Source organism: Onthophagus taurus, chromosome 11 (genome assembly GCF_036711975.1).
Source record: "Onthophagus taurus isolate NC chromosome 11, IU_Otau_3.0, whole genome shotgun sequence".
NCBI lineage: Eukaryota > Metazoa > Arthropoda > Insecta > Coleoptera > Scarabaeidae > Onthophagus > Onthophagus taurus.
Genome location: NC_091976.1, coordinates 26,099,196 through 26,113,349, shown reverse-complemented (window position 1 = coordinate 26,113,349; position 14,154 = coordinate 26,099,196). Strand labels below are relative to the sequence as shown.

The following is a 14,154-nucleotide window of genomic DNA, read 5'->3' as shown; positions in this document are numbered from 1 at the left end:
CCAAGTCTGAAGCAAAACCTAATAGCACACCGTTGCTGGAAATTTGTAAAATGACTTTAGCGAGTTCAATCTCGCCAAAAAAGAAAACTTTTGTAACACCTTGTATAATCTCACGTTTCAAGATATAATAGATGGTTTGTTTAAAAAAAATCGAGTTAACTTAAATTTAATTTTGAAAAATCTACAATTACCGTCTGCGTTTTATAGCGTAATATTTAACAGCAATAAATTACAACGAAGAATCATCTAGCTAATAGCGTGAAAATCCAAGCAAACAGCCATTAAGTGGCTACCCAGATTTTCCAAACACTTCTACCAAAAGAAATCGATACTTTCTTTAATCCCATTCCATTTCCCATTTATTTTTTCTAACCCCATTTCTTTTATTTATTCTCATTTCTATTTACGAATCTTTTTTGTTTAACATTTCCATATAAAGAAATAAATTCATGGAAGCGCTTTTTTTCTACATTTTAACATTTTTGTGATTGAAAAATTAATAAAGCATTTTGTTAAAAGAAGTTTTAAATGTTCTATAGAAACAAGTGTTATTAGGTGGCATTTGGAACAAATATTTGCGAAAACTCGCTACGGTTATGAAAATCCGGCCCTGTTGGAGGCGCTTGCGCCTTCTCTAACGGCGAACTTTGAAAAGTTCCTCGGCACACGCGGTACGCTAGATTTGCCCCGAATATACATTACACAAGATGCTATTGACTGTTTAGTAATACATCCTCGAAAGTACTCGCGGACGAAATGTGCCGGAAAACGAGAAAAGTTTTCTTCACAACTATATTTTTTATGTAAGTACATTTTTCTTATTCAAAGTAACTTTTTTGTATCACTGCCTTTTAGATAGTTTTAAAGTTTTTCGTTTTAAAATCTTGATTAAAAACTAAAGATCTAATTCATTCCGGAATTATCTTCAGGAATTTATTATTTTTTATTATTTATTTCGATTTTAACAACTTTCCTTTTAGAAGCACCTTAAAAATTTGAAACTGGTTCGTTTTGTCTTTATTAAAAGAAAAGAAAAAGTCTTTCAGCATACTTTTCACGGTTGTTTCCTCCGTTTTTGTCGCGCATCCACTTCCCTGAAACGTTCAGACCTGCATTTCCCTGAAACCAGCATCCTCGTTCCTCCTTTTAAAAAATTCAAACTATTTTCACGGATTTACTTCACTTCGGGCGTTTAAAAGCCGATTTAAATGCTTTTACGATAACTTTTTAAAATAGTCAATTTTACTTTCAATATTTTTCCCAAAAAAAAAAATAAACAAAGTTAAACATAATATTATTGCGGAAAATGTAAATTTTTGTTCGATTTAAACGGTCTCGCTACTTCTTTATGTAAACCGTATTGTTGCATTATGCAAGACTTAAAAATTTTAACGATGATGTAATAAAAACTTTACTCTTTTTAATTTTTCCATGTTCCAAGATAATTTCTGAGATAGATATACAGATAATGTTTATCCCATTGAATTAATTCAAAACGCGTTTTCTTCGAGTTTTCAAAGCGATGTGTATCTAGAATCTACTTAAAATAAACTAAAACATGAAAATATCAACATATAATGTGCTAGAAACTTTATTTTAAAAAAGTAAGTGAATCTCCCCGCTGAAAAAGAATGTAGGATTACTTCCGTAACTACAAAGTATGATATCGGGGTTGTCCCCTAAGGACATCGGCAACGTTAAATATCCTTTAACGTGCCGTAAGAACGAGGGGGACCAGTTCTCGAGATAAGCTCTTGAATAGGTTAACCTTTTTCGTTACCGCACTCGGACTTCGCAATAAATATCAATTTAGGACGAAGAACATGTCCGCAACGGCTTAAAAAATAATAAATAAGAAAAAAAAGGCACAAGAAAAAACGAAGAGAAATAAATTTATTATTACAGAAACAATAACAAATCTTAATTTGTAAATTTTTTGGTATAATTTAATTTTTCTCGATGTAATGAACTTGAAGCGAAAACCTTGATCTAATAATCTGGGAATATTTCGAGAAATTTACCAAAGTTGGTTATAAAGTTACACTACCCTAAGGACTTTATTTTACTGTCATATGAAAATGTACGTGTCCCAATTTTAGTTGTACATAATTAAAATAAAGCCGCAGATTAAAAAATAAACCTCAGTACTTACATTCCAAAGCTTATTGTACAAAATACAAAAATACAAAATCCTACGTTATGAATATTACAAAATTAGACTGCGATATTTTTAATCTTCGTGAAAATTCCTTCAAAACGAGTCCAAACACGACTAATTTATCTCAAAAGCAACGAAGATACAACAAAAAGTATAATTAAAGTTAACAAAGTGAAGTTGGCAACGAAATACTAAAACTTTTAATATATCGGTTATTTTTTATTCATTTTTGGACTCATTTAAGAAGATATTTTCATACGTATCAAAATTCGGGTTACTTCCGGTTGCAAATGTCAACTTTAATTTTGTGGTATTCTTAATCTTCGTGAAAATTCCTTTGAAATGAGTCTAAACACGACCAATTTATCTCAATAAACAACGAAGATACAACAAAAAGTACACAAATTTAAAGTTAACAAAGTGAAGTTGGCAACAAAATATTAAAAAGTTTAATATCTCGGTTATTTTTTGAGATCATGTTTGGACTCATATTAGCGGATTTGTCATAAACATTAAGAATATAGTAAAATTAAAGTTGACGTTTCAAACCGGAAGTAGTCCATATCTCGATTATTTTAAAGTTGAATGTATACTTTTTGTACTTTTCATTAAAATGAATACAAATAAAGCACATTTAACGTCAAAAAAGGGTTAATAGATTACTTCCGGTTATAAACGTCAACTTTAATTTTAGTATATTCTTAATCTATTACAAGATAATCATATTTTCTATGAAAAATCCTTCAAAACGAGTCCAAACACGACTAATTTATTTCAAAAAATAACAAAGATACAACAAAAAGTTAACGAATTTAAAGTTAACAAAGTGAAGTTGGTCACATAATAATCAAAATGTAATATATCGGTTATTATTTGAGATAATCCCATCGAGTTTGGACTCATTTTAAAGGATTTTGCATGAAGATTACGAATATGCTAAAATTAAAGTTGACGTTTCAAACCGGAAGTAGCCCATATCTCGATTATTTTAAAATTAAATGAATACTTTTTGTAATATTCATTAAAATGAATGCAAATAAAGCACATTTAACCTCAAAAAAGGGTTAATAGATTACTTCCGGTTATAAACGTCAACTTTAATTTTGTGATATTCTTAATTTATTACAAGATAATCATATTCTCTATGAATAATCCTTCAAAACGAGTCCAAACACGACTAATTTATCTCAAAAAATAACGACGATACAACAAAAAGTTAACAAATTTAAAGTTAACAAAGTGAAGTTAGTAACGTAATGATCAAAATTGTAATATCTCGGTTATTTTTTGAGATAACCCCATCGAGTTTGGACTCATTTTAAAGGATTTTTCATGAAGATTACGAATATACTAAAATTAAAGTTGACGTTTCAAACCGGAAGTAGCCCATATCTCGATTATTTTAAAATTAAATGAATACTTTTTGTAATATTCATTAAAATGAATGCAAATAAAGCACATTTAACCTCAAAAAAGGGTTAATAGATTACTTCCGGTTAAAACGTCAACTTTAATTTTGTGATATTCTTAATCTATTACAAGATAATCATATTCTCTAAGAAAAATCCTTCAAAACGAGTCCAAACACGACTAATTTATCTCAAAAAATAACGACGATACAACAAAAAATTAACAAATTTAAAGTTAACAAAGTGAAGTTGGTTACATAATAATCAAAATGTAATACCTCGGTTATTTTTTGAGATAACCCCAACGAGTTTGGACTCATTTTAAAGGATTTTTCATCAAGATTAAGAATACAGTAAAATTAAAGTTGACGTTTCAAACCGGAAGTAGCCCATATCTCGATTATTTTAAAGTTAAATGAATACTTTTTGTAATATTCATTAAAATGAATGCAAATAAAGCACATTTAACCTCAAAAAAGGGTTAATAGATTACTTCCGGTTATAAACGTCAACTTTAATTTTGTGATATTCTTAATTTATTACAAGATAATCTTATTGTCTATGAATAATCCTTCAAAACGAGTCCAAACACGACTAATTTATCTCAAAAAAATAACGACGATACAACAAAAAGTTAACAAATTTAAAGTTAACAAAGTGAAGTTAGTAACGTAATGATCAAAATTGTAATATCTCGGTTATTATTTGAGATAATCCCATCGAGTTTGGACTCATTTTAAAGGATTTTTCATGAAGATTACGAATATGCTAAAATTAAAGTTGACGTTTCAAACCGGAAGTAGCCCATATCTCGATTATTTTAAAGTTAAATGAACACTTTTTGTAATATTCATTAAAATAAATATAAATAAAGCACATTTAACCTCAAAAAAGGGTTAATAGATTACTTCCGGTTATAAACGTCAACTTTAATTTTGTGATATTCTTAATTTATTACAAGATAATCTTATTGTCTATGAATAATCCTTCAAAACGAGTCCAAACACGACTAATTTATCTCAAAAAAATAACGACGATACAACAAAAAGTTAACAAATTTAAAGTTAACAAAGTGAAGTTAGTAACGTAATGATCAAAATTGTAATATCTCGGTTATTATTTGAGATAATCCCATCGAGTTTGGACTCATTTTAAAGGATTTTTCATGAAGATTACGAATATGCTAAAATTAAAGTTGACGTTTCAAACCGGAAGTAGCCCATATCTCGATTATTTTAAAGTTAAATGAATACTTTTTGTAATATTCATTAAAATAAATATAAATAAAGCACATTTAACCTCAAAAAAGGGTTAATAGATTACTTCCGGTTATAAACGTCAACTTTAATTTTGTGATATTCTTAATCTATTACAAAATAATCATATTCTTTATGAAAAATCCTTCAAAATGAGTCCAAACACGACTAATTTATCTCAAAAAATAACGAAGATACAACAAAAAGTTAACAAATTTAAAGTTAACAAAGTGAAGTTAGTAACGAAATGATCAAAATTGTAATATCTCAGTTATTTTTTGAGATAACCCCATCGAGTTTGGACTCATTTTAAAGGATTTTTCATGAAGATTAAGAATATGCTAAAATTAAAGTTGACGTTTCAAACCGGAAGTAGCCCATATCTCGCTTATTTTAAAATTAAATGAATGCTTTTTGTAATATTCATTTAAATGAATGCAAATAAAGCACATTTAACCTCAAAAAAGGAAAAGTTAACAAATTTAAAGTTAACAAAGTGAAGTTAGTAACGTAATAATCAAAATTGTAATATCTCGGTTATTTTTTGAGATAATCCCATCGAGTTTGGACTCATTTTAAAGGATTTTTCATGAAGATTAAGAATATAGTCACATTAGACTTAAAGTTTCAAACCGGAAATAGCTAACATTTTGATTATTTTTAAAAAAGAATGTGTACCTTGTTGTGATATTGACTCATTAATTATTTACATGGATTTTTTTGGTATAATTGGACAACATTTGATGTAATGTAACTAAGTTAATATTTTGGTGGAGGCGCCGGTAAAACAACTTTTCTGGTTGAAATTTTAAATTACCCACTTTTAAAATTCTAAAATGATTTAGTGTTTTCGTTCGAACTTCTGTATTTCCTTTTCGTTTAGTTTCGCTTCAGTTTTCGTTTAGTTTCAGTTTATATTTCGTTTAGTTTTCGTTAACCGTAAAGATTTATGTTTGAATGTAGATCAATTTTTCAGAAAATTTCAGTTCGCTTGAACGGATTGATGTATTACCGGCATCATTACTCCAATCATACGGTTCATAAATCAAGTTATTCGTATGCGGGCGGTGATAATCTGAAACGCTCTAACTCATGAATATTCAAAAAAAATCTCGAAATTTGTGACAAAAATTAATTTCAGTATTTACTTTTTTAATGAAACGTTCTTATCTTATTCTGAAATCTAAAGGAGTTGACGACTTTATTGATTGATGAAAAGGACGTTCGTAACTGCTTAGGAATGCGCTCTTGTAGTCCCGTTCGAGTCGTTTTTTTGTCGTTCGCCGACAGATAAAACAAATGTCGAATCAGCAGAAACCGGGTTCCACTTGAATTTTAAACGATCGCCGTCGCAAGTTAATTATTCTTAACATTCTTATTCTTCTAGTACTCCTTTTTTTACAGATTAGCTGCCACGGTTACATCTTTTACGACCACGACACCAAGAAATGTAACGTTAATTCAAAATCACCAGTTGCAAGAACAATTTTCTGCCACGCTTAATGGAAAAACGAAACGATTTCCATTAAACGACGTCGTCAGTAAGAACATCACATTAGTCCTTGAGAATTTACTTAAGAATTATGAGAGTTCTCAATTACCAACACATGGACAAGGTAAAAGTGTTTAATTGAGGTGGGATGAAAAAATTATGAGTGTTGCATCAACTCAATTTTTTGGTATTCAAAGACATTTTATGAATGCGCAACGCGTTACGTTACGTCATAAATACCGTCCATTTATGTGCAGTGCTCGTGAGTTACTGCTTCATAAATACGGAAAAATATTGGATGTAAGGACAATAAATTATAACTTTGTAAATTTTTCTAATTGTAAGTTAACTTTATCGAATATTTGATATGTGACAATTAATTTCGTTATGTTTCTCTAATTTTTTAAAAGATGGTGCCGGTGTGTGTTCTAGATTGGATGTCGCGCTTTTATTTTAGCCACATAAAGGAATAAAGGCGCGACGTCCAGTCTAGAACACAAACTAGTCGTGGACCATTTTTTTAGCTTCATAGCTAGATTGGAAATTCAAGCATTACTTGATGGTATCTCCGAGATAATGTCTGTAACAATTAATTGACGAAATACATAAGAATGTCTTGCTTGAATCATTTTTTAACCTTATAATATCCGTTTTTTTTCTATTTTTAAAAAGAATTCAAATTATTTTCCAAAACCTAAACACTATTCTCAACCAGATTCCGTTTTTAGCAAGTTTTCAACATAACTAACTTCGTAACGTGCACTTCAAAGGGTCACATTGTTACCAAAATACCGAGGGTACTGAGTTGCTTTTCAGAGTTCCAACAAACGTTCCATTTACCAATAGAAATTATAAATACCACCATTTGCTTAAGAATTTTTTAATTAATAAAAAACTTAATTGAGAAACGAAGAAAATTAAAAAAAAAACAGTTAAAAATTGTTTTATTATTTATATTTATTTATAGCAATAAATTGAACTGTTCATGCTTTAGTAACTCGTTGCAGATGCTATTATTTCCAGTCGAATCGATTAAATAAACGTTTTTTATGAATTATTTTTGAAAAAATAATAATTTGTTAAAATAATTTTGTTTTATTATTTTAGATAAACCAACTATAATCCAAACAAATATTTTAATAAGAAGTATGGGTCCAGTTTCTGAATTAGACATGGTAAAGGCGATTTAAAAAATAAAACATCGATTAATTCCTTTTCGGTGATTTAATTTTAGGAATACTCCATGGATTGTTACTTCAGACAATATTGGCAAGACCGAAGATTATCATTTTTAGGACCAATAAAATCGTTATCATTGTCGATTAAAATGTTAGAAAGGATATGGAGACCCGACACTTATTTTTACAACGGAAAAAATTCTTACGTTCACACAATAACCGTTCCAAATAAATTATTAAGAATCAGCCAAGACGGTGGAATTTTATACTCGATGAGGTGAATAATTAGTGTTAAGATATAAATTCACCAAATGATTAACGTTCGTAGTTCCTTATTTTAATTTTCTTATTTAAAAAATGATTAATATAAACGACCTGTTTAATAAATCATCCACAAATGGAAAGTTTGTCTAAATAAATCCAAACAAAGCGTTTAAAGAGATATCTCGTTTTCTCCGAACAAAATAAAGCAAAACGACCACAATACGAATGATAAAGAGAATCAATCGGTGAGATAAAATTGATCGAATTCAATTAACTTTCCCCCTTTTCAATCGAAAGCTTTAATGAGAAATTAATAAAGAATGGTTATAAAAAAATAATTCGTTGTAAATTTTTATGATAAAGCACGTTTTTTTTTCATATTTTATTATATTGAGATTTATTTGAATTATTTTTTTTGTAGACTTACTATTAAAGCTAAATGTCCAATGGAACTTAGAACATTTCCGATGGATCGTCAATCTTGTCCATTAATATTAGGAAGTTGTAAGTATAGATTTTTACTCTGGGCTCCATGTATGATTGCACCGCGTTATACATCACTTGAATAAGCGACATTTTATCGTTTCTAGAGATTTTCATGCTGGAAACTAGAAAGATTCGGGTTTAGTCGTGAAAAAAACTTTTAGTTATCAATGTCAACTTTAATTTTATTATTATATTCGTAATCTTCATGAAATAACCTTTAAAATGAGCCCAAACTCGACATATTTACCTTTAATATTAGTAGAAATACTATCACTTCCGGTTTGAAACGTCAACTTCAATTTTGACATATTTGTCATCTTCATTAAAAAACCTTTAAAATGAGTCCAAAGATGACGTACTTATCTCAAAAAACAAAAAAGTTAGAATAAAAAAACATTAAACCCGAAGTTGGCAACAATGAAGATAGCAATTTAATTCTTAAATTTTAATACCAACCTCAACTTTTTATTTTTTTTTGTTATATTTTTGTTTTTGTGAGAAATATTAAGACATTTTATAAAAATTAAGAATGTCAAAATGACATTGACATTTCAAACCGGAAGTTGCTTATATCTCGAGTAATATTGGAATTAAACGTATCATGCTTGGACTCATTTTAAAGGATTTTTCACGACGATTACAAATATGTCAAAATTGACGTTGACATTCTTAACCGGAAGTTAACCATAACTTCATTAATATTGAAGACAAATATGTCGTGTTTGTACTCATTTTAAAGGATTTTTATTAAAGATTACAAATATGTCAAAATTGAGGTTGACATTTTAAACCTGAAGTTAGTTATCATATAATAGACAACTGGACAACTTCAGGGTGATCTTTCATGATGTATTTTTTATTAAAAAACCTTTAAAATGAGTCCAAACATGATGCACCTATTTCAAAAAAAAAAATCTGAATAAATACATTAAACCGGAAGTTAGCAACAATAAAGATAGCAATTTAATTTTTAAATATTAATACCAACCTTAATTTTTAATTTTTTTTTTGTTATATTTTTATTTTTGTGACAAATATTAAGACATTTTATAAAAATTAATAATATGTCAAAATGACATTGACATTTCAAACCGGAAGTTGCTTATATCTCAAGTAATATTGGAATTAAACGTATCATGCTTGGACTCATTTTAAAGGATTTTTCACGACGATTACAAATATGTCAAAATTGACGTTGACATTCTTAACCGGAAGTTGACCATAACTTCATTAATATTGAAGATAAATATATCGTGTTTGCACTCATTTTGAAGGATTTTTAATGAAGATTACAAATATGTCAAAATTGAGGTTGACATTTTAAACCTGAAGTTAGTTATCATATAATAGACAAATGGATAACTTCAGGGTGATCTTTCATGATGTAGTTTTTATTAAAAAACCTTTAAAATGAGTCCAAAGATGACGCACTTATCTCAAAAAACAAAAAAGATAGAATAAAAAAACATTAAACCCGAAGTTGGCAACAATGAAGATAGCAATTTAATTCTTAAATTTTAATACCAACCTCAACTTTTTATTTTTTTTGTTATATTTTTGTTTTTATGACAAATATTAAGACATTTTATAAAAATTAGGAATATGTCAAAATGACATTGACATTTCAAACCGGAAGTTGATTATATCTCGAGTAATATTGGAATTAAACGTATCATGTTTGGACTCATTTTAAAGGATTTTTCACGACGATTACAAATATGTCAAAATTGACGTTGACATTCTTAACCGGAAGTTGACCATAACTTCATTAATATTGAAGATAAATATATCGTGTTTGTACTCATTTTAAAGGATTTTTAATGAAGATTATAAATATGTCAAAATTGAGGTTGACATTTTAAACCTGAAGTTAGTTATCATATAATAGACAAATGGACAACTTCAGGGTGATCTTTCATGATGTATTTTTTATTAAAAAACCTTTAAAATGAGTCCAAACATGATGCACTTATTTAAAAAAAAAAAAAATCTGAATAATACATTAAACCGGAAGTTAGCAATAATGAAGATAGCAATTTAATTTTGAAATATTAATTTTTTTTTATTATGTTTTTGTTTTTGTGACAAATATTAAGACATTTTATAAAAATTAAGAATATGTCAAAATGACATTGACATTTCAAACCGGAAGTTGCTTATATCTCGAGTAATATTGGAATTAAACGTATCATGTTTGGACTCATTTTAAAGGATTTTTCACAACGATTACAAATACATATGTCAAAATTGACGTTGACATTCTTAACCGGAAGTTGACCATAACTTTATTAATATTGAAGATAAATATGTCGTGTTTGTACTCATTTTAAAGGATTTTTAATGAAGATTGCAAATATGTCAAAATTGAGGTTGACATTTTAAACCTGAAGATAGGTTACATGTAATAAATGTTTTATAACTGAAGTTAATCGTATAAAAAAATGTTTACACGAATAGTCTTAGAGAAGTCTTATATTTTTAGAGAGATGAAAACGAAAATCTCGTTTTTCTCAACATTATTCATTTGTCGCTTAGTCAAGTGATGCATAACGCGGTCTAATTATACATCCGTGGTTTTCTCACCTGTCCTATTCGTCTTACGTGGCCAAAACAATACCATGGGGATAAACCTAAGACAATGTCTAACACCTTTTTGCATGATGAACATGCTGCGTTAATCCTCGCCGCTCCCTCCACTCACTGGAACCCTTTCTTTTTAGGTGCCTCTCCAGGATTATATTTGCGTGTCACAATGTTTCTTGAATATAGGGATGTAAAATTTCTTTCCCAATCTGCTGGTATCCACCCTAGTCTTCATACCGGTTGGAAGAGTCCTTTAATTTCTTTGGCCAATGCCATACCTTCTGCCTTCACCATTTCTGGTACTGTTTTCATTCTTCATTTTCTTGATGTCATCTCGCTTTTCCTCGAGAATTATTGACTCCTTTTCTTCATCTCTGATTCTGATTCTTCACCTCCCGGCGTTTTCGGATTCCTGCATCCTTGAATTTCTCCTCATAATCAGTCCTCCATACTTCCAGCAATTCTGCCGTTTGCTTTTTCAAGCTGTTCAAGCAGAGTTGTTTACTATCTTGACAGAAATTTATTTCCAAGTATTCCCGACATTCTTCCCAAGAGTTTCTTTTGGGTATATTAATCATGTATAATTATACAGCCGTGGTTTTCTCACCTGTCTCATTCGTTTTACGTGGCCAAACCAAGACAATGGGGATAAACTGTCCCTCGTCTAACATTTTTTCCACGACGAACATGCTAGAGGTCTACTCGTTAAGCCCCACCGCTCCCTCCACTATGGACTTGATGGCCTGCATCAGTTAGACACCTCTCCAGGATTCTGTCAGCGTGTCACAGCGTTTCTTGTATATAGAGATGTCAAATTTCTTCGGCCAATACCTTCTGCCTTCACCATTTCACTTCCACTTCCACTTCTGGTACTATTTTGTTCTCCCCAGCTACCTTTTCATTCATCATTTTCTTGATGGCACCTTTCTCCTCCTCGAGAGTTATTGACTCCTCTTCTTCAGTATTGAATTTCTCCTCATAATCCATATTTCTAACAATTCTACCGTTTCCTCTTTCAAGCTATTCAAGCACAATTCTTTACCATCTTAACAAAAGTTTCTTTCCAAGTTTTCCCCAAAAAGTTTCTTTAGACCAATTTTACTATTCTCTCTCTTTCTTTCCTCTTCTAAACATACTCTTCATACTTTGGTTGCTGTCTTGTCCTCCATGTCGCCTTCTTTTCTGCTATTACTGCCCTGACTTCATCATTCAACCATTTTGATTCACATCTTTCCTCACCATCTTCCCTCCACAAGATTGTTCCATTTCAATATTCAATTTGTTTAAAGTACCTAAAAGATATATTAAATAATTATTTTTTTAGATGCTTATACAACAAGAGAATTAGTTTACCAATGGCAAAGTGGACAAAGTGTCAATTTTGTGCCAGGAATGACACTCTCCCAATTCGATTTAATGAGTTTCCCATATAGGAACTTTACTTTTACGAGAAGAGAAGGTGCATTTCAATAATTTTCGTTTAATTTTTTAAAATTTTTAATTTAGGCGATTTTTCCGTCCTGCAAGTTTCGTTTAATCTGCAAAGACACACTGGGTACTTTTTAATCCAAGTTTACGTCCCTTGCATATTAATCGTCGTCCTTTCGTGGGTTTCTTTTTGGATCCATCGAGAAGCCACCAGCGATAGAGTTGGACTTGGAATAACAACCGTTTTAACTTTATCCACGATAAGTTTAGATTCTAGAACTGATTTACCGAAAGTTCGGTATGCAACCGCTTTGGATTGGTTCTTATTGATGAGCTTCTTTTATTGCATCGCAACTTTACTCGAATTCGCCGGGGTTCATTATTTCACGAAAGTTGGAAGCGGTGAGTTACCATTAGAAGAAGAGGAATGGGAAGATATCGAGGAAGAAAGTGATGATGCTTTAAGTGCTGATTCTGAAGATATTGGGATGATGGAAAATAGTTTTTCGCCGAGTCATTTGCAATTGGGAAAAAGGAAAATTACGCATATTTGTCCAGTTTTTAATGTAATTATTTTGAATATTTATTTGATAGGAATTGTAGCTTTTTTGTTTAGGATCCGTCCTTACATTATGAAAATCGAAAAACTTCTTTAATAGCGAACGCTCAACCTTCCTCCCAACCGACGATTAAACTAACAATAGAAAAAACGACCCAAACCGAAACGAAACTCCCAAAGTGGCGCCAATTTCTTTATTGCCTCAAAGGCGATGATAAATTTCGTAAACAGCGACAAAGAGAAGCTTCCGTAGCCCACGGGAATCATGATCATGGTTCAAGACATATCAATAGTGTTTCTCATATAGATCGAATGGCGCGGGTTTTATTTCCCACCACTTTTGGGTTTTTAAACTTGTGTTATTGGCTTTTTTACATCACTTATCAAGATGATTTTAATTGGAGTAACACCAAGCTGCATTCACTTAGTCATTAAAAAGAATTTGCTTAAACATGCAAGTTGGAAAAAATTATCTGGAGTTAGAATGTTGAAAATGGTAATTCATCAATTCTTGGTGCTTAAAAAGATATTACTCGTTTAGTGTTAAATAAATAAGCAGAAAGTAAAAAGTAATTGTTAGTAGTGGTGTATTTAATTAAGTAAGATGATGGTAAGGAAGAACGTTTTTGAATTTGCCGCCAAAAATGAAGTATTATTTCTTTTTTAAAACGTATTATGTACCTAATTTAAGATAAATCTTTATATAAATAACTATATTATAAAAATAATTAATAAATTAAAAATATCCTTAAAAATATCATTTAAATTGTAATTTTATTTAGTACGAAATTAGTTACAAATTGAATCTCGAGTAATATTGTAATTAAACGTATCATGTTTTTATTAAAACTCGTAAAAAAAACTTTTAGTTATCAATGTCAACTTTAATTTTATTATTATATTCGTAATCTTCATAAAGTAACCTTTAAAATGAGTCCAAACTTGACGCATTTATCTCAAAAAACCAAAAAGTTCGAAATCTCAACTTTTAATTTTGACATATTTGTCAACTTCATAAAAAATCCTTTAAAATGAGTCCAAACTCGACATATTTAACTTTAATATTAACGGAAATACAATCACTTCCGGTTTGAAACGTCAACGTCAATTTTGACATATTTGTCATCTTCATTAAAAAACCTTTAAAATGAGTCCAAACATGACGCACTTATCTCAAAAAACAAAAAAGTTAGAATAAAAAAACATTAAACCCGAAGTTAGCAACTATGAAGATAGCAATTTAATTTTTAAATTTTAACACCAACCCCAACTTTTTATTTTTTTTTTTTGTTATATTTTTGTTTTTGTGACAAATATTAAGACATTTTATAAAAATTAAGA

General features: G+C 29.7%; 1 protein-coding gene across 1 annotated transcript; it reads left to right on the top strand.

Moving 5' to 3' along the window:
- The first annotated feature begins 545 nt into the window (after positions 1–545).
- On the top strand, positions 546–14,073 carry LOC111417656 (gamma-aminobutyric acid receptor subunit alpha-2). The gene is made up of 8 exons (XM_023049999.2): positions 546–803; positions 6,228–6,439; positions 7,423–7,490; positions 7,550–7,770; positions 8,179–8,261; positions 12,151–12,285; positions 12,333–12,820; positions 12,871–14,073. Exons 1-8 carry the CDS (start codon positions 757–759, stop codon positions 13,246–13,248), a joined length of 1,632 nt encoding a protein of 543 aa, XP_022905767.2. The 5' UTR covers positions 546–756; the 3' UTR covers positions 13,249–14,073.
- The last annotated feature ends 81 nt before the right edge of the window (positions 14,074–14,154 follow it).

What these genes read in the sequence shown, in the direction of transcription:
- LOC111417656 (XM_023049999.2), top strand. Translation starts at nt 757, where the DNA reads ATGTGCCGGAAAACGAGAAAAGTTTTCTTCACAACTATATTTTTTAT. An exon ending in ATTACCAACACATGGACAAG is followed by an intron (nt 6,440 to 7,422) that starts GTAAAAGTGTTT and finishes TTATTATTTTAG; the next exon opens with ATAAACCAACTATAATCCAA. An exon ending in GGAATTTTATACTCGATGAG is followed by an intron (nt 7,771 to 8,178) that starts GTGAATAATTAG and finishes TTTTTTTTGTAG; the next exon opens with ACTTACTATTAAAGCTAAAT.